Genomic DNA, 19,640 nt, shown 5'->3' on the forward strand with positions numbered 1-19,640 from the left:
GTATGAATTCAGGTTGGGTGTGTCCTTTCCTTGGGTGAACTGGCATCATCTGGATAGGTCTTAAAGCCATTATAAACTGAGAAAACTATTAAAAATGCTAAGACTTGTCTGCATAAATGTAAGTATGGAAGACAGAACACAAAAAGTAGCTACTCAGGATGTCAGCATCCTTATCATTTAGGGTTTGGTGTCCTTATAATAAAAATAGTACAGCAGAGATAAATAGCAATATGGTTGAAAAGTTTAGAGATGGACTGAGGTTCAAGGGAGCAGGGTATGCCATGTCATAGCATCTTTTTTTAATTGATTTGAGAAAAAACAAAGCATTTGTGATAATCTCAAGACATTTAGATCAAAATTTTAAAACAAAAATAGCCAAATTTTTTGCTAAAGAGCTCTTTTACCCAATTAACAAAAGAGCTCAATGAAGAGATGGTAATTCAATCAAGAGATGGCAGAAAATATCATAGATTTTTATGCAAATTTAGAAAAAATATTTCTTGCAGGTTTGGTCTTTACATGCATAAAATTTACATTTTTAAACTGTATCTTTATTTCACTAAGAACAAGCTAATTTACTCTTTGATTGATAGATCTCAGAGTGCTAGGTAGAGCTCTGTTATTCGCACAAACTGTAAACTTGCTTAGTTTAAAATGGGTTTCCTCAATCTCAAGTTTCCGAAAGTGATTGCCTATTTGGAAAAGGTAACTTACACACAGCTAATTAGTTAACTGAAAGCATCAATCTTCTGCTGGTAAAAGTATAAAACTTTTGTTTGAGAGAATATCTCTGAGTATGTATGAAATGCTGAAAAGATAAATTCCATCAGTAAAACTCAAGATGCTATAATGAATTTTAAACTTTTTTTACATATAATTTTCAGCACAAAGTTGCTCAAAAAGAAAAGATGTTTATGCCCCTAGAAACTAACAGAAGGTAAAAAATTGTACTAAGATGTAATAGTAATAAAATACTAACATTAAAAATAAATCTATTAGCTTCTAAAAATACCCAACTCATCACTGTAATGTCTATACTTTTTAGCATAGAAAATATAAAATAAATTTGCATGTGCAATTTTATTAGTTTAAGTTATTGTCCAAGGGCAGACAGTTGTCTTCAGAAATATATTTTCCTGCAGTGGTCAATTAGCATTTAATAGAGTATTTATATATGTAGTAAACATATATACACGCACACACATATATATGTATATATAAACATACACATATACATAATAGTGGCACTATCTAGAATGTAATACTAAACATGTACATGTACACACACACATAAATACGCAATTCCTAATGAACTAGTGTCATGAGAAAAGAGGGGTGAATGTTTCATTTTGATTCTTGGCCAAAGAAACTAGTCTCCCAGTCAAGAAAAATGCAACAAAACCCTCTTTTCACCTCCTCTATTGGAGACAGAGAGAGAGAGAGAGAGAAATAATCTAAGTATGCCAAAATGATATTAAAATCAAATGACAAACAGTGCATGGAAATGACCAGGAAAAAAATGTCATATCACTTGTGCTGTTCTCTGACAGTGTTAAGGGCAACACATATAGACCTGGAGCCAAGTGGATTTTGCCTTTTCAATGGGTTTTCTGACTATGATTAATAATACTATATTGTATACTAGAAATTTGCTAAGAGAATTTCAGGTTCTCTTACCACACACACCCAAAGAACGGCAACTATGTGAGATGATGTATACGTGCATAAGAATATCATAACATCATTTTGTACACCTTAATTATAGATCATTTTAAATAAATAAATAAATCAGTTTCCTAAGATGAGGTCAGAGGTCAATGACTTCCTGAGCCTCCTTTTAACTTCATCCTGGAGAGTCAGGGTAAAAGGTGGTGTTATCCTAGTCTAAACATCATCTTTTCTTCTCCTATAGATCATATATTAACAACAACAACAACAAGTACCTGTCGAACTTATTCTTCTGATGAAAATCATTTTTAATGAATGAAAAATTTCAGATTCTTGAGTGTGTACCTACAAACCCAAGAATATGTAATAACCTAAGAAGTTATAAAAAGTAAAATGTACAAAGAATATATTACTTTAACAAACTAATATACTTTGTGATACTTAAATATGATTGCTATCTTGAATAATAATATTTTAAGTGCCACATGATAGAGAAATACAAAAGCAATGTCTTAGCAAAAAATAAGATAAACAGTACACTATAAAAATAAATCAATACTGATAGAAAATAAATCAGTAATAAAAATAATAAATCAATACCAAAAGAGAAAATAAAGAAAAAGGAAGGAAAGAAAGAAAGGAAGAAAAAGAAAGGCCGATGAAAGAGAGGCAGGCGAAAGAAAGGCAGGTGAAAGAAAGACAGAAAGGCAAAAGAGAGAAAGAGAAAGACAAAAGCAAGCAAGCAAGAGAAAGAAAGTGAGAAAGGAGTTAAAAACTAATAAAAAATATATATAAGGGACCGTTTTAGAACTTACACACATTTAAGTTTAAAATAAAATGTTTATCCAGCACCGCAGAAGAATGTTAACTTTTGTCATTCCTAATTCCCACTCATGACAAGCAGAATGTGGTTAAACTTATGCTAGGAATATTAGGAGAGTAGGGCCAAAAATTTAGAGACTTTTTGGGAATTATAACTCCTTAATTATAATAATTTAGTATTAGACAAACCTCAAGGTTTATTTAGAAAGCTAAAAAAAAAATTGTCAAATGCGAACTTGTTTCACTATAAAAATCCTAGTTTCTTTTGTGGTTGGAGGAAGTGGGCAGGAAGAGAGAATTTTTTACTGTGGACTTTCTGCCAAAATTATTTCTTATATTGACAAAAGAGTCTCTAGCAGATCTATTTCAATCAGAATGTGAAGGCTTGTGAGACTTTTAATTAAAAGATCCAAAGCTGGTATTATCCAACAGACATGGTTTATGAGTTTCAGTTAGGCCCTAAATTTTCTTCTCCACTCTTCAGTGAAACTATTAGGTTGATGAATATTACTTGCCCAATGCCTCAGGTCTCAGACTTATATCTACCTTGATCCTACTAGACTGAGATAATTTAAACAGATGGAGTATATATAAACCTATAATTCAGAGTGTGTTTTGCCTGTTTCCTTTTCTCCCAATGCACTTATGAGAACTACAACTTCCAAGATGCAATGCTGGAAACGTCCCTTCCTGCCCTTGCACATTAACTTTTCCTACCTCTTGTTTACTGGTAATCTCTCTCTAACTGGATGAAATTAAGCATGGCTGGGTGCAGTGAGAGTAGGAAGTGTGCCTATGTGTCTCTGTGTAGCCTGAGAGAAGTAGGGAACCAGTAGGTTGGCTTCTTAAAAACATCACTCAATGTGGGAACAGCTTCTTCATTTCTCAGCTGCCATAGACCTTAGGTTTTTAAATAAAACTATAGAGGTAAGATACACAATTAAAAAAAAAATCTTTCATCAAGGAATGTTTGTTCGGTTCCCAGTGAGTAGCAGAGGTAGGCCAACAACCTTTTATTTTTAGTCCAGTTCTACTGACTTTGCAAATTACAGTAGTTGCAATTTTTTGGAATTTCTGGAAGTAGGCTGACCTTGACTGTCAGTCCTAATTTCATTGTCATTCTAAGTTTTCATCTTTTGTTTCTGTTTACATGTTCATGAGTATTTTGCTGGAAAACATCCCTCAGTAGGGATGTTAGTCAGAAATACTTAAAAATTGGAACTCTAATCTTTTTTTTTTTTCTGTTTAAACCAGTGGTTCTCAATGTGTGGTCCCTGGACCAGTAGAATCAGCATTACTTGAAACCAGTTGTTAACAGAAATATGAATTCTCAGACCCCTCCCCAGACCTACCGAATCAAAGACACTGGAGGTAGGGCCTCACAATCTGTCTTAAAAAGCTCTCCATGCTGACATTTGAGAACCAAAATTAGTGGCTCTCAGATTTTCCTAATCACTTCAAATAATCACCTGGGGAAACTTAAAAAAAAAAAAAAGAAAACCAATTCCCAGCCTCTACTCAGACAAGTTAAATCAGAATCTCTGGGAGAGAAGATCAGGTTTCAGTATTTTAAAAATACTCATGTAAATGTGAAGATGATTCTAATGTGCTGCCTGACTGAATAACTACTCACGAAAACCTTCAACTCGTTAGGAATGAAATTCATAATCCACAGAATAAAATATTTTTAGAGTTTCAAGAAACACTAGACAGAACTTCACTTTATAAAGGAGGGAATGAATTTCCTAGTTTAGATATATTTCTACCATATCACGAAGCCACATGTTTTTTACTGTATGAGGCCTGGGACCAAGTCTTGTACTTCTTTTGTGTTCCTAGCCCAGCCCGGTGTTTACACGGCAGGTATTTATACCTAAGTGTTAACTGGCTGAGAAAAGAAACTAAACAAACAAAAACCCTCTTTATGAAGAGAGAGTTATTTCCATTCTGTGCATAGAGTAGATGTATGTTTTTGCGGAACATATGTCACTCCTTCATGCATAGAACCTAGTAGGTTTAAAGAAATATCAATGTCTAATGCTTTGATAACCTCCACATGCAGAAATGTTCACGGCTCCTCTTTTCACAGTTGAGGTGTTTTCTGGACACGAGAGGCAGCTCCGGGAACCAAATTTTGGCTGATAAGTGCCCAGTGGACACGATTCACAAGTCTCAAGTCCACTGTACGAGTAGGTGCCTTGTTTACACTGAGCTGAAAAGAAAAAGGTACTATTATTATCAATAATGATATTAAGCTGCATAAAATTAGCACTGTGCGGGATAGGGTTTTCTGCATTTTAGTTTAGGATAGAAGGACGGAATGTTTCATCTAAAAAAAAAAAAAAAAAAAAAAAAAAAAAAAAAAAAAAAAGAAGGACGGAATGAGGGACCCAGAGAGCTCTTTCTCCTGTTAGCTAAGCATACACATATTGTGGCACCACCATGCTTCTCTATACTAAGTTTTAGACTGTTTCCATTTACTTCCATTATGACCTTTTACAGTGTTTGACGCATAGAACACGTTCAATAAATAGTTGTCGAATGAAGTTAGAAATACATAGCACAGAAGGACACTATGATAGGAACAAGTTGTACACTGGGAATTTGTTCATGTAGAAGTTCTCAATACATACACTGTTATCCTGAGTGGCAGAAACAAAACCCCAAACCTAGCTAGAGCCTTATAAACTACTCTGAAATCTCTGCTTTAAAAAACAACTGGCTGCTCTAAATAAGAACTGGCTCTGCTACCTCTTCCTACCTAGACACGCCATTTCATCCAAGGGCCAGTGGGGAGTAGAATATAAAAGCAGACATACCTTCATGCCCAGAGAGGTGAAGCAACTTGCTAAAATTCATAAGGATGATTTGTAGAAGAACAGGACTTTGGCCAGATGCCCTGACTCCCAGAGTACTGGCCTTTCTTTCTGCTTTTGACCTCCAAACAACTCTCCTTTTCACCATTGCTAACAGGTTTAGCGCATTTCCAATTACGTAGCACTGCTCTAGAGTTTATATCAGTCATTAAACACCCACACCTGCATTCAGAACTATGGCAAAGAAGCACACTTTTGAAATTCCTTATTTTAGGCATGTCTTGCTGTAGCCTTAATTATGAGAGAAAACGTTTCCATCAGGAACTCTTACTGAGAATAATAGTGAAAATATTTTGAAAATATTGAATATTTTAGTAGCAAGAATATGTGCACATGGGCCTGTAGTTATTCATTTCCAAGTAAACTGAGAACTGATCTCATCACATCAGACACTATTCTAACAAAAAGCAATCCAATAATTGCAAAGTGTCATGAAACTTCTTTCCATTAATTAATGTGAGATTCAAGAAAAGAATCCAGCTGATAGATATAGTTTGGATGTGTGTCTCTGCCCAAATCTCATGTTGAAATATAATCCCCAGTGTTGGAAGTGGGGCCTGGTGGGAGATGATTGGATCATGGGGGTGGATTTCTCCTGGATGGTTTAGCATCATACCTCTGGTGCTGTTCTAGTGATAGTGATTGAGTTCTCGTGATACCTCGTTGTATAAAAGTATGTGGCATCTCCCCTGTCTTTTTTACTTTTTTTTTTTTTTTTTGAGATAGGGTCTTGCTCTGTCCCTCAGGCTGGAGTGCAGTGGTGCGGTCATAGCTCACTGCAGCCTCCACCTCCCGGGCTCAAGCAATCCTCCCACCTCATTCTCCTGAGTAACTGGGACTACAGGTGTGCACCACCATGCCTGGCTAATTTTTGTATTTTTTGTAGAGACAGGATTTTGCCATGTTGCCCAGGCTGGCCTTGAACTCCTTGGCTCAAACAAACCGCCTGCCTCAGCCTCCCAAAGTCCTGGGATTACAGGTGTGAGCCACCATATATTCCCCCCTCCCACCCCAACCCCCTGCCTTGCTCCTACTTTCTCCACGTGACATGCCTGGTCCTTTTTTGCCTTCTGCCATGATTGGAAGCTTCCTAAAGCCACCCCAGAAGCAGATGCTGCTATGCTTCCTGTATAGCCTGCAAAACCATGAGCCAATTAAAACTCTTTTCTTTATAAATTACTCAGTCTCAAGTAATCCTTTATAGCAATGCCAGAATGGCCTAACACACCAGGCTAACTGATAAATGTGGATTGGAGTTTGACTTAGAGACAGCAATGGAATATTTCCAAAAGGAAAGCTAAATGGACTTCTTTAAAGTGGGGGAAACACTCAGGTAATATTTTATGTTTAAAAGAAAGAAAAAATAAATAAATAAAATTGCTTTCTGTATACTATTATTTCATTTTATTTGCCATTTAGATTTCAGGACTGTGATGGGGCTTAGAACACCCTACCCCTAAATATCGTACCTTGCCTTGGCATACTGAAGGAAATTTGAGAAAACCATAGAAGCAGGAAAGTGTCTCTGAACTTCTGCCTTTCTTTCCTTTAGGAGATCATAAAACCTAGAAATAATTCTCGGACCTTCCCCTTTGAAGCAGACTGTAAAACCCTCATGTGAGAAATGCCCACCCTATACTCAGAGGAAAATAATATTCTTAGCCCTGAAGACACAGGGACACATTGAAGAATCTGAACAAACAAGACTTGCTAAGCTCCACCTAGCTTATTCCCAATAGATCATTCTTCTCCACAACTATCCTCTTCTTTATCCAATTTAGCATAAAAATATATAGGTTTCCCTGATTCATTTCTGGAGGCTCCCATGTCACCTAAAACTTATATTGAATAAATGTGTATGCTTTTCTCTTGCAAATCTATCTTTTGCCACAGGGGCCTCAGACAAGAGCTTAGTGTGGGGTGAAGAAAATAAATCTTTCTTTCCCCCAAAAGGGAAACAAAAATTGGGCTGCTTCTAGTTGAAACATCCAGTAAGCCTCTACCTTTACAATCAGAGATGTTTCTTGAATGGATATATTCCGTGTACATCCCAGAGGGGCAAAGCTTGCACTCAAGTTGCCCTTCTTCATCTTGATAGGATCCAATCCGGCAGCTTTCACAGGTGAAATGTTCCAGATTATAATAGGTTCCCAAAGGGCAATTGACTACAGAAAAAGCAAACAGGAAACACTGAGTAAACTACAATGGTGGAACACACTGGGCTTTTTTTTCCTAAGACATGAAAGTAATAAAGCATGCTTGAAGGTGCTATTGTTTATGGGTTAAATTTTATGGCCAGAGGCTTATTCACAAGGTAAACCTTTCAGAAATATATTCCCAGAAACCAACAGTAAGACATTCGTTTATTTTTTAAAGATAAAGCAAATTCTTATTGACCAAGCTTAAGGCTTATATAATGGGGGTTTAAAAGTGTGGGTTAAAGCTGTGATAAGCCAGATCATCATGGGAAAGACAGTTAACAAAGAAAAAGCTGATGGAGAAAAAAGGAAAAAACAGTTAGTTAGGTTCCTTTGAGGATTTCAGATACTACAAACATTTTCTTAGTTGTTTCTCTGAATGCTTCCCCATTGAAACTGACTGCTTGTCATTTAGCACCCTCCTTTTCTTGAGATTTGGTAGGTTTGGGGTGGCTCGGAAATTCTGAGACCAAAATACAACATTAAACTGAAAAGCCTGCTACCAAAGTTAATATCCTTAATGGGGAAGACACTTGAGATTAGTACCTAGGTGATTCTGAGATGTTAAATGAAGTGTGTAATAATTACCCATGTACTTGTTAAACACGCAGATTTCAAGACCCCAACTCCAAATGCATTAGTCCTAGGATGGGGCCTGAGTCAAGATGCGCTTTACAAGCATTTTATGTGATGCAAGATCACACTGAGAAATGAGAAACACCTCTCAACGTGATTCCTAATTTTTACTCACAAGGTGGGGAGGAAACAAATGCAGGCTTAGAACAATTTTAATATGCTTTTGATGGGCTGAATTTGTCACACTATAAAAAACCCAACGGAGCTCTTGGACTAGCAATAAGAACTGTAGAAGAAGGACACAAGAACCCACGTTTATGGAGAGATGAACGTAAGATTCACGCCATTCGGTTCAGCTGAGTGTACACAGTTCCATTACAGGAGATTTCCTTATCTATAAATGATGATTTCTTCAGGGAACAGGCTGGAATTGACCCAGATCATGGCAGTCTAGAATTGGCGTTAAAAGTTAAGGGGTTTGGAGTGGGGAGGGAGAATAGGGAGTGACTTTAATGGGCATAGAGTCTCCTTCGAGGGTGATGAAAATGTTTTGGGAAGAGAGGTGATGGTTGCACACCATTGTGAATGTACTTCATGCCATTGAATTATACACTTTAAAATGGTTAATTTTATGTTATGTGAACTTCACCTCAATTAAAAAAAAAGCTAAGACTCGTGTTGGCTGCCTGGATGGGAATTTTTGCCACACTACTTACTATCTTATTTTATTTTATTTTTATTTTTGAGAGAGTATCTCACTCTGTTGCCCAGGCTGGAGTGCAGTGGTGCAATCATAGCTCACTGCAGCCTTGACTTCTGGGGCTCAAGTAATCCTCCCACCTCAGCCTCCCGAGTAGCTGGGACTACAGGCATGTGCCATCATGTTTGGCTAATTTTTGGGGTATTTTTTGTAGACAAAGGGTTTTGCCATGTTGCCCAGGCTGGTCTCGAACTCCTGGGCTCAAGTGATCCTCCCACCTTGGCCTCCCAAAGTGCTGGGATTACAGGCATGAGCTACAGAGCCTGGCCTCCACTTACTGTCTATATATATATATTACACTTTAAGTTCTAGGGTACCTGTGCACAATGTGCAGGTTTCTTACGTATGTATACATGTGCCATGTTGGTGTGCCGCACCCATTAACTTGTCATTTACATTAGGTATATCTCCTAATGCTATCCCTCCCCACTTACTGTCTTAATGGGTAAGTCTTACGGGCAAATTCTTAGCCTCTCTGGCTTCAGTTTTCTCATCCGTAAAATGTGCTTAATAATAATGGTACCTCACAGAGGTGCTAAACAGGATTAAACATGACAGGTGCTCAGCTGGAATACAGAAGTGGTCAAAAAGTATTCATTATCATTATTGGAGCTGTTACTGAAAGCTGTGAGGTCTAAAGATCTTTAAATAAAAATCAGATTTGAGTCCCTCCCTGAACTAGATTTCCTGTCCCTACCAACAGTAGTTCCTTAGACTCTTGAGACAAAATAGTAATAATAACAACCACACAACAAGAGCAAAATATGTTTCATTTCAATATCCCTTTATAGTTGTAAAAGGGCTACACCTATCTCATTTGACCCAATATGCACCAAATATTTTTGATCACAGGGAACAGTCTTACCACACATACGCCCTCTCAGCACTGAGCCTGGTCTGCAGAAGGGGGAAGCCTTTTTTGTTTCTAATGAATTGCTGTCGGCTATAAGTATTTCTGATGCAAGCTGAAAGGAATACATGGGGTCTTTATTGAGAGTCCTTTTCAGTTTATTTGTGATAGTTTCCAATGTCTGAAGGAGTCGTTGCTGATTTTCCCATTCAAGGGTATCATTTCTTTCATCGGGTAATGGCACACTAGCTGAGATAAAAACAAAATAAAACACAACACAAACACATGGTGTTTCAGAAAGTCATTTGTAGTTAATTTTTTACCAAATAGAAATACTTAAAATCTTTTAGTACTAATAAGTGGTCTATAGAAAAAAAATAAAAATCTTTCAGGAAAAATTAATTCAAAATAAATTTAACCACTATTTAGTGAACAACAAAGTAAGTACATGGATAAGACTAAGAACTATACAATTTGTTTCAGTCCTCTCAGATGCTAAATCTATATCACCTTTCTTGGGAGTTCTTTATTATAACATAATAAATTCCTGTAAATTCTTGCATCTTAAAAGTGCACCTTAATCATGCCAAGATGAGAATGAAGTAGGGTGCTTTTCGCCGTGAGACCTACAAAAGACATCTATGATACTGACAGCAAAAGATGACAAGACTTAGTTAACTGTGCTTTCCCTAATTCTCAATTCCAGAGTCATTTCCTAATAATGATAACAAATGGAAGATTTGAGAAGCAGGTTTCCAACCAAGAATTTTCCATTATATTGCTTTTTCAAATAGACAGTTTATCCTTACCTGTGATGTTAAAAATTAACTTAATTTTATAGTCAGATAATGGGGCACTTCTTTTAATCCGTGATGACTTGGCATTGCCGATGCTTGTGGCTGTTTCTTGCACAGTGTCCAGGAAGTCATCGTAAGAGTAATCCAGCCTATTAGCTGCACCCCAGCCACCTGGTCCTGGATAGTCGGGGCAGAGACACAAGTGATCACACAGTTGCTTTTTTGTCAGCGTTTAGGTTCTAATGTTAAGCCATAAGTGAAATTACACTTGACCATTTCCTCAAATGCCCATAACATACTGCATACAGGGTTTGGTCTACAATGTTATATATATTGTAATTTTTGATCACTTCATATTTAATACAGATTACCAATGAATAATACTAAAAGAAGAAAGAAAAGTCTCTATGGAACTACTAGGGCATTTATACCACTCTATCTTTGAGTTAATAGTTAATTATTTTAGCTTTAGAGGTAAATTTTAGAGGTAAATAAGAGCTGGGTGCAAAATTCTAGTCAATTTCTATTTCTTTGCAAGGCTTTCTCCAATCCTTTTTTCTTTTTTTAAAATTGGCCTTATAAACTATTAATATACATAAATAGATCTCCTCTCATGAAGATTACTCAAGATGCTTTCATCATATTTTAAAGGTAAGGGTAGTTTTCAAAGGCAGCACATAAGTTAAATGATTCTATCATACAACCACACTGGAGGCAACAAGGGTACATGGAATTCTCTAGATGCCCTTGATATCACTGTGATTAACTGCATGGGTTCAGATTGTGGCTTCTCGATGTAGGCTGCTGTATAATCTTAGTCAAGTTACTTTCATCTTTCTGAGCCTCAGTTTCTTCATTTATAGAGATGATTCTTACCTGATAGATTTGTCTGTGGATTAAATGAGACAAAATATATAAGCTGTCAAACTCAGTATTTGACTTATTATAAAACTATATTAATATTATTCTGGACATTCTATTGTTTTGTTATGTACTTTAGACAATAATTTATATTTATATAGGCCTCTCCACTTAAGTAAATTGTTTTGTGAACTTTTTGGCTTTATTTATGCTTTGGCTATTAAAATTAACTGGGATTAATATCGTCTTTTTACTTAAACATTTTCTCCACAAGCATTAAGTAGCTGTTATAAAAAAAATGAGCAAAGAGAAAAGTATTAAAAATTACTACAATTCTACCACATAGAAATAATCACCATGAACATTTTAGGCAAGCTTTTTTTCCCCACTATGAATGTATAAATATACACACAGATATACATTTATGCATATGTGCATACATACATATACACACACACAAACCTGGAATAAAAACAAACAACACACTTTTAACAAAACAAGATTATACTATGTACGTATTATTTAGTAATCTTTTTCAAATTTTATGGCATTTCTATGTGAAATGGCCACATAATACTCTCTTGTATGGTACAACACAAACAACCTACAGTTTCTATTTTTAGACTTTTAGGTTATTTCAAATGTTTAGAATATCCTTGCACATACGGTATTTAATCAAATCTAAGATACCATTGGTTAGAAGATACATCCCAATTTCAGGTCTAAAGGAAAAATATGCATCTCAAAATTTATGAAATGTGGTACATATTTGCACAATGGCATGATTTTTACCTTGAGAAATATTCTTAGAAATGAAATTTCTGGGTCTAAGTGCATGGGCATTTAAAATCCTTTAGATACATATTGTCAAATGCCCTCTTAATTTCTCCTTTCTATACAATGTATGAATATGATTTTTTCCCCTACATTCTTGCCAACTGTGGGTATTATAATTCTTGTTTGTTAATCTGACAGGTCAAAAATTGCATTTCACTTTAGTTATTTTATTTTATTTTTTGAGATGGAGTTTTGCTCTTTTTGCCCAGGCTAGAGTACAATGGCATGATCTCGGCCCACTGCAACTTCCACCTCCCAGGTTCAAGTGATTCTCCTGCCTCAGCCTCCCGAGTAGCTGGGATTACAAGCACATGCCACCATGCTCAGCTAATTTTGTATTTTTAGTAGAGATGGGGTTTCACCATGTTGGCCAAGTTGGTCTCTAACTCCTGACCTCAGGTGATCTGCCCACCTCAGCCTCCCAACGTGCTGGGATTACAGGTGTGAGCCACCTTGCCTGGCCTAGTTTTAATTTTATATTACATGATTATTATGAAGTCAACTTGATTTTATTATATTTACTGGTTGCTTATTTTTCATACATTATGACCTTCCAAGGCATGGTTATAAATGTTACACCGATCTTGTGACTTTCTACTGGGAATACATTTGGGGAGCAATGCTTGTTTTTAGGATCACAGGATCACGTGTGCCACCTGCCCATGCTTTTTTCTCAAGAACTGCCATTTGGACCCTTATTAGGTGACAAATATCGCTCATCTCATAGACTTGTGATGACAACTGACTCTCTCTAGGTGTAACCTTGTGCCCCCAAAACCTACCGCAACAATCTGGGAGGGGAAACCTGGATCGTGTTTAGCAGAAGAGGGTTGATTATTCTAGATATGTTACTGACAATGCCACCTTACTTTTTCCTATCTAAAACCTTAATTTCCAAAATGTTCACTAAAGTGCTGTACATAATAGTAAACAACCAAAAATAACCCAAAATCTACCAATAGGAAACTATTTCTATAAATTATGGTAAACTGATCGATGGGATAATATGTGGCTATTCAAACTGTACTGAAGTAGGATATTTAGTGAATGAAAATGTCCTCAATACAATGTTAACTAAGAATTTGTGTTCAAAATAGCATCAGTATATATACAATAAGCAGTTATATATATATAATAATATGTATATATCATAGTATGGTATATATACAGTATATATAGTATGGTATATATACAGTATATATAGTATGGTATATATACAGTATATATAGTATGGTATATATATGTGTATCTACATACATATATAGTTATAAATATATACATGTATTAACAGTCTTATTTCTGGGGTTGTGGATTATCTTGATTTCATTTTTTGTTTTTAAGCATTTTAAAAATTGTATAATAAACATATGCACAAATGATATTTTAAAAAATTTAAAAATCAAAAGCAACAGTCAACATCACTCTTAATGCTAAATCACCAAAAATATTACAGACATGACTAGTATTCGAAATGGAAAAGATGTCTGCCGTAATGCGAATTAATACTTACCATCTCATAACCTTCTAAACACATGACTTGTACTTATTCATTTAATGCTTAAAATGGTCACATGAGGTGAATACTCTTACATACCCATTTTATAGGTGAGGAAACTGAGGCACAGAGTGTGTTGATAGCTTGCTCAAGATCACACAGCTAGTAGGTAGTGAGGCTAGGATTTAGACTTAAGTAGTTGGTTGTAGAGTCCACGTGTTTAACCACTACACTCCTTTGATAACAATATCATTATTATCTTTTTTTTTTTTGATACCAAGTCTCACTTTGTTGCCCAGGCTGGAGTGCAGTGGCATAATCATGGCTCACTGCAGCCTCGAACTCCTGGACTCAAGGGATCCTCCCACCTCATCCCCCTAAGTAGCTGGGACTACAGGTGTGTGCCACCATGCCTGGCAAAAAATAATCTTAATAAAAATGTTCAGAGTATACATAGAGAAAACATCAAAATTCCACTTAAAGATATATTAGACTTGAATACATGGAATCTTAACATATTTTTGGTGAGGAATCTGAATATTTTACATGTGTAACTGTTTTATGTTAATGACTTCATTGTAACTTACACTGAATGCCATATAAAAGTTGCTGTTAGGACTTTATTACTATTCTCTTTTAGGATACATCAACATTTGAATTTTACCAGCATATGTGACTTAGTTTTCTTAGTTTTTGTCATTTTTAAGAATCCTGGCAAATAATTTTACATAATTTTTGTTACTAAAATTTGATATATCCTTAATGATCTTTCAGCACATTATCAAATTATTTAGCCATCCTAAAATACTTGATGAATAAATTAATAGAAGTTAATGTTTCTAGTTTGCCTCACTTTTCTGGAATTATTCTTATTTTGCAGATTAGTCTTGCCAACTACTGATGCCACAGAATTTAATTACCAATTGCAAAGCCATTTTCATAGTCATAATTATATTCTAGGCAATATTTTTTGGTCAGGTTCTCCTCCAGTCTGCAGTCAATGTCCTCTGCATCACTACAAAATGATGGGACCTGCAAGTAAAAAATGAAGAGGATAAAGTGTAAATCACTTTTCTGCATGCCTTGGATAAACATTTTGTTCCCCTGGCCTTCATGTCTCCATCAGCAGGAGGGAAGGGAGGGCCCCAGAGCTCTGCACATTCCTCAAAGGGATTCTGACCCTCCTCCCCTGCAGCCTCTAACTGCTGGTCACCAGGATTAGTTTCACACCTTTTATCTCTGTTTATGTCACTCACCATGAGAAGTCCAGTGCTCCTGGGATATCTCCTGTCTCTAAACTTTGGCTATATGGCTCTTTGGAACACTTTCTCTGACCCCATCTCCCACTCCTCTTCCCCAATCCCCCAAGCCTTCCTCTATGCCCTCTGAAGCTCAGTCAGTAATCAGCAAATCTGTTATTTTCTACCTCCTCTCTTTATGTTCTCTTCACCTTTGCCCTAAAACCTTTCCAATTTTCTGGAACATTTCCCAGAAAATATTCTAGAAATACTAGAAATTCCAGAATTCTGGAATTGGGGGCAGGCCTGAAGGTGGAGGAAGGTCCTTCTCACTCTTCATTGCTGTTTCCAGATCAAACTCCCTCACATCCCCTTAAAGGCTCACAGTTCTGAAGCTCATGCTGTCAACTCTACCACTCATTGACCCTTCTGGTGACAGTCACCTGCAGCATTTCCCCTCTGCGTCACTCCCTCATTCCAAGAACATTTGGTAACTGTCCCTGTTATAGTTCTTGGTGATTTCTATAGTCACCTAGCAAACTCTTCCATCTCCTTGGATTCTCAGTTCCTTTCCCTCTTCTCTCTTGTATTCCAGCCTTACTCTGTCACTCACTCCCGTAGTCATACCCTCAGACCTTGTCATTGTCAGAAACGGCACCTTCTCCTCTTCTCAGGAATCCAACAGTTCCTTGACTTCATCAGAATGTATAATCCATCGACCCTAGTGCCTCTCCTTTAGCCACTCATGTCTTCATGTCCTTGTTTACCCATCTAAGATTCCATGATCCATCACCATGGAATGTCTCCTCCCTTGCATGCCTCTTCCTCAATTTGTTTGCCTGGACAACACTTACCCTTGGTTAAATTAATCGTTCTGCTTCTCCACACCTGTACTACACAGTCAACTAAGGCTTGAGAAAAAATGTAACCCTGCTGGCTGCCAATCTTACTACATTTCTTTAGCATGCTTATTCATCCTTTCTTAGAAAATTATTTTACACCACCTCTCTCTTCTTAAGCCTCCAACAACTCCTCCCCATTCTTACTCTCAGATGATCATTTTTTTTATGCCGATCAAAATTGAACTCAGAAAAGAGCCTCCGTTCACACACTTCCATCCCCATGAGTACCCAGTACCTGGACCTATGCCCTTGTATGCTCTGCCTCCTTGACTCTTCTCTTTATCCCACAATCTATTTCCAATGTATCAGCAAGTCCTACTGAATCTACTTTCAGAAGATATAAAAAAAATCCATTCACTTCTCACCACCTCCAGTGCCACCCAAGCCACCATCATCTCTTGCTTTCATTTCCTATGTGGTCTTCTTACTCTCTCCTACCCTCTCCTCCTAGAGCCCAAAGTCATCAGTAAGTTGTTCCCTCAAATGGCTTTCCATTTAATTAGAGTAAAAGGCAAAGATTTACAGTGACTTTCAAGGCTCTCCACAGTCTGATTTCTCTTCTTACCCCCATCTCCTCTTCCCCATGTGATCTTTTTGACCATCTGTCACTCAGCCTGTCATCTTCTCTACCTTTGCCACTCTGACATCTTTACGGTGGTTCAAACTCTGAAACACACTCCTGCCTCAGGGACTTTGCACTTGCTGCTCCCTCTGCCTGGAACGCTCTTCCCCTAGATATGCTCGTGGCTCACTGCCTCACTCTTTCAGGTCTCTTCTCAAACAGGAACCTAGTGAGGCTTTCCCATCTTCTGCTTCATTTTATTCCATAGCATACGCCATCTGACATGCTACATATTTTCCTTGTAATTTGTTTATTGTTGGTCTATTCATTAACATGTAAATTCTATAAGCACAGGGAGTTTTGCCTGTTTATTCAGATCTAAATCCCTAGTGTCTGGAATAGGACATACTTACTAAATATTTACTAAATGAATATATAAGCATTTAATAGCACATTCTAACCCCTTACAGCATCTTTAACCTGCTACAATTTAGTGTCTGATAGACACTGAGTCTAACACACACAAAAATATTTAATATTTTAAAGATTTCTTCACCACTTTGGGGTGGAGTATAATTAGTATGAGTGTATTGTTGCCTTTCAAGTATAGGTCTATAGTAACAGAGGCCTAATGGGTGTAATATTTTCTTGGTTTGCTAGTAACAGTGACAACATTATTTCTCTTTTTGGAATTTGGTTTTATTGAATAGATTTAAATATAACGTTTTTACCAAGTGTTTTTGAATGGACATTCGTTAATATGTTAGGTGTACTTGTAACGTGCTTGGCATACAGTAAGCAGCACAATAAAATGTTAGCAAATAAATAAAGTGCTACCCAGTCTGCAGGGCATACAAATATGTATCTAGCATGGTTCCTGCCTTGAAGATGTTCAATACAGTTACATATATTGCTCTGTTTTCTTTCCTTTCTTCTTCTTTTTTTTTTTTTTTTTTTTAGACGGAGTCTTGCTCTGTTGCCCAGGCTGGAGTGCATGGCGCGATCTAGTTCACTGCAACCTCCACCTCCCAGGTTTAAGTGATTCTCCTGCCTCAGCCTCCTGAGTAGCTGGGATTACAGGCACACATCACCATGCCTGGCTAGTTTTTTCGTATTTTTACTAGAGACGGGGTTTCACTATGTTGGCCAGGCTGGTCTCGAACTCCTGATCTCGTGATCCACTCTCCTTGGCCTCCCAAAGTGCTGGGATTACAGGTGTGAGCCACCGCGCCTGGTCTGTTTTTTTTATAATTGTTGTAAGAGTCCTTTCTAAACAAAAATGCATCTTTTAAATCTTTTAAATGTACAATTATCTTTTAAGTGTCCAATTATCTTCTTACCATAAACAAAATACCACCTACAATGTTCGGCATTTTTGTCAAACTTTAAATAATAAAGGCATTCTCCAACCATCCAGACCTTAAGCTTCTCTGACTTCCTAAGGATGTTTTTAAAGATTCAAAAATGTTTTAATGCATATTTACTTCTAAGTCATTCTAGAAGTTCAAAATCTATGAATAATTTTAAATATTAGGTACATGTCTGGATCACAAAGAAGAGGGAAATAGGATGAGAAATTGCAGTTGTAAATGACTCAGAAAGGTTATGAAAGGCTTATAAAAGGACACACAATAAACGACCACTATTGATGTACCATTTTTCCCAGGGTCATCTCAAATGCTTCAGAAAACTTCTTCATCAGATCTGTGTCATCACAACGAGCTGCTTTGTAGAACATCTCAAAGGACTTGAACCCGTGGTTTGCAAAACGTTTTTCTAGAAAATGTTGGACAAAACAGCTTCAGTTGGTTAGTGTTTTTAAAACAAAGATTTGACTTTCTATGAAATAATTGAAACTGAATGTTTTAATTCTAACATAATTTGTGGGATTATTATAAAAACAAGAGATGACAGTTAAGGAGAGTTTCTAGGCATTAAATGATCATAATAAACCATGCACCAAGCAGCACTGGACTCAGTTATCCAGTGAAGACTTTGCTTCTGATATATGATTCTTTATCTTCCATTCATACAAAAAATGAGTATTTAAGGGAAGAAGATACATAAAAATTGTTTTCATTATATTCCTGGGAATTTTTGAAAAATCCTGGCTGGCTCAAAGTTGTTATATCTTATATAGCATACATATAATAATTTTAAAAAATAGGCATTGAAACATTTCTAAATATTATTTTTGTGCAATCATATTCCTTGAAAGTGTAATTGTCATAAAGACGAATTTCTCCCTGGATCAAAAGCTTGCATGGTAGATTTGCAAAATGCCCCTAAAGAATTCAGGGACAGTCTCCTACTAGCATCCCACCGTCTCAATCTGTGAAAGAGGTGAATGGTATTGTTTCTATTTACTACTGCAGTTTGGGGGGAAAATAGCTCTGTTAAGTGGGTTTCACATTTTTTTCCAAGACACTGGTATTTAAATTCCATATATGGTAGTGGATCAAAGATTCACTTCAAAGAGTATTTATTTACACTAAATGAATACATTAGGTTATTTTTATAACAATGTATATTTAAGATTATAGAATAGTTTAAAATCTAAATCAAATATGAAGAGACTATGATTGATGTACTTTATTCCATCATGTATGTTAGATTTTATTTTAAAGTAGCTCTTCTGCACACTATGAGAGTTTTTTCTCTATTTTTTTGTGCAACAGGGTCTCATTCTGTCACCCAAGCTGAAGTACAGTGATGTGATAAAAGTTCCCTGCAGTCTGGAAGTCCAGGGCTCAAGCGATTTTCCCAACTTAGCCTGCTGAATAACTGGGACCACAGGAGCACACCACCAGGCCCAACTAATTTTTTTTTTTTAATATTTTTGTAGAGATGGTAGGCTGGTCTCGAACTCTTGGGCTCAAGCGATCCACCCGCCTCAGCCTTCCAAAATGCTGGGATTACGGGTATACATCACCATGCCTGGCCACTGTGAGACTTGAAATTCATATTTACAGGTTCAGAATTACATATTGTCAAGTCTCCAGATATTTCTGATAAATAATGAGAGGGCTCAGATGGTTCTGCCTTAAACTGAATCTTGTCCTACAGCAATACAATCTATAATAAGACTTTAGTGACTAATATTTTAAATCCAGGAAAGAGTAATTCTCTTATTCACAAACATTTCAAATTCATGGCATCATTTTCCATTAATTCCTATCATAAGGCAATTTTCCTCTT

General features: G+C 36.6%; 1 protein-coding gene across 1 annotated transcript in view; it reads right to left on the reverse strand.

The window, feature by feature from the left end:
- The window catches only part of SVEP1 (sushi, von Willebrand factor type A, EGF and pentraxin domain containing 1), a 209,799-nt gene that overhangs the window by 89,665 nt on the left and 100,494 nt on the right, over positions 1–19,640 (reverse strand). Inside the window, exons 13-18 of the mRNA XM_004048429.5 lie at positions 18,097–18,218; positions 14,661–14,772; positions 10,560–10,724; positions 9,766–9,999; positions 7,370–7,531; positions 4,541–4,702 (exon numbers count right to left, since the gene is read on the reverse strand). Coding sequence (XP_004048477.5) covers positions 4,541–4,702; positions 7,370–7,531; positions 9,766–9,999; positions 10,560–10,724; positions 14,661–14,772; positions 18,097–18,218 — 957 coding nt within the window. The remainder of the gene's footprint in view (positions 1–4,540; positions 4,703–7,369; positions 7,532–9,765; positions 10,000–10,559; positions 10,725–14,660; positions 14,773–18,096; positions 18,219–19,640) is intronic.

This window comes from Gorilla gorilla, chromosome 13 (genome assembly GCF_029281585.2).
Source record: "Gorilla gorilla gorilla isolate KB3781 chromosome 13, NHGRI_mGorGor1-v2.1_pri, whole genome shotgun sequence".
In the NCBI taxonomy this organism is placed as follows: Eukaryota; Metazoa; Chordata; class Mammalia; order Primates; family Hominidae; genus Gorilla; species Gorilla gorilla.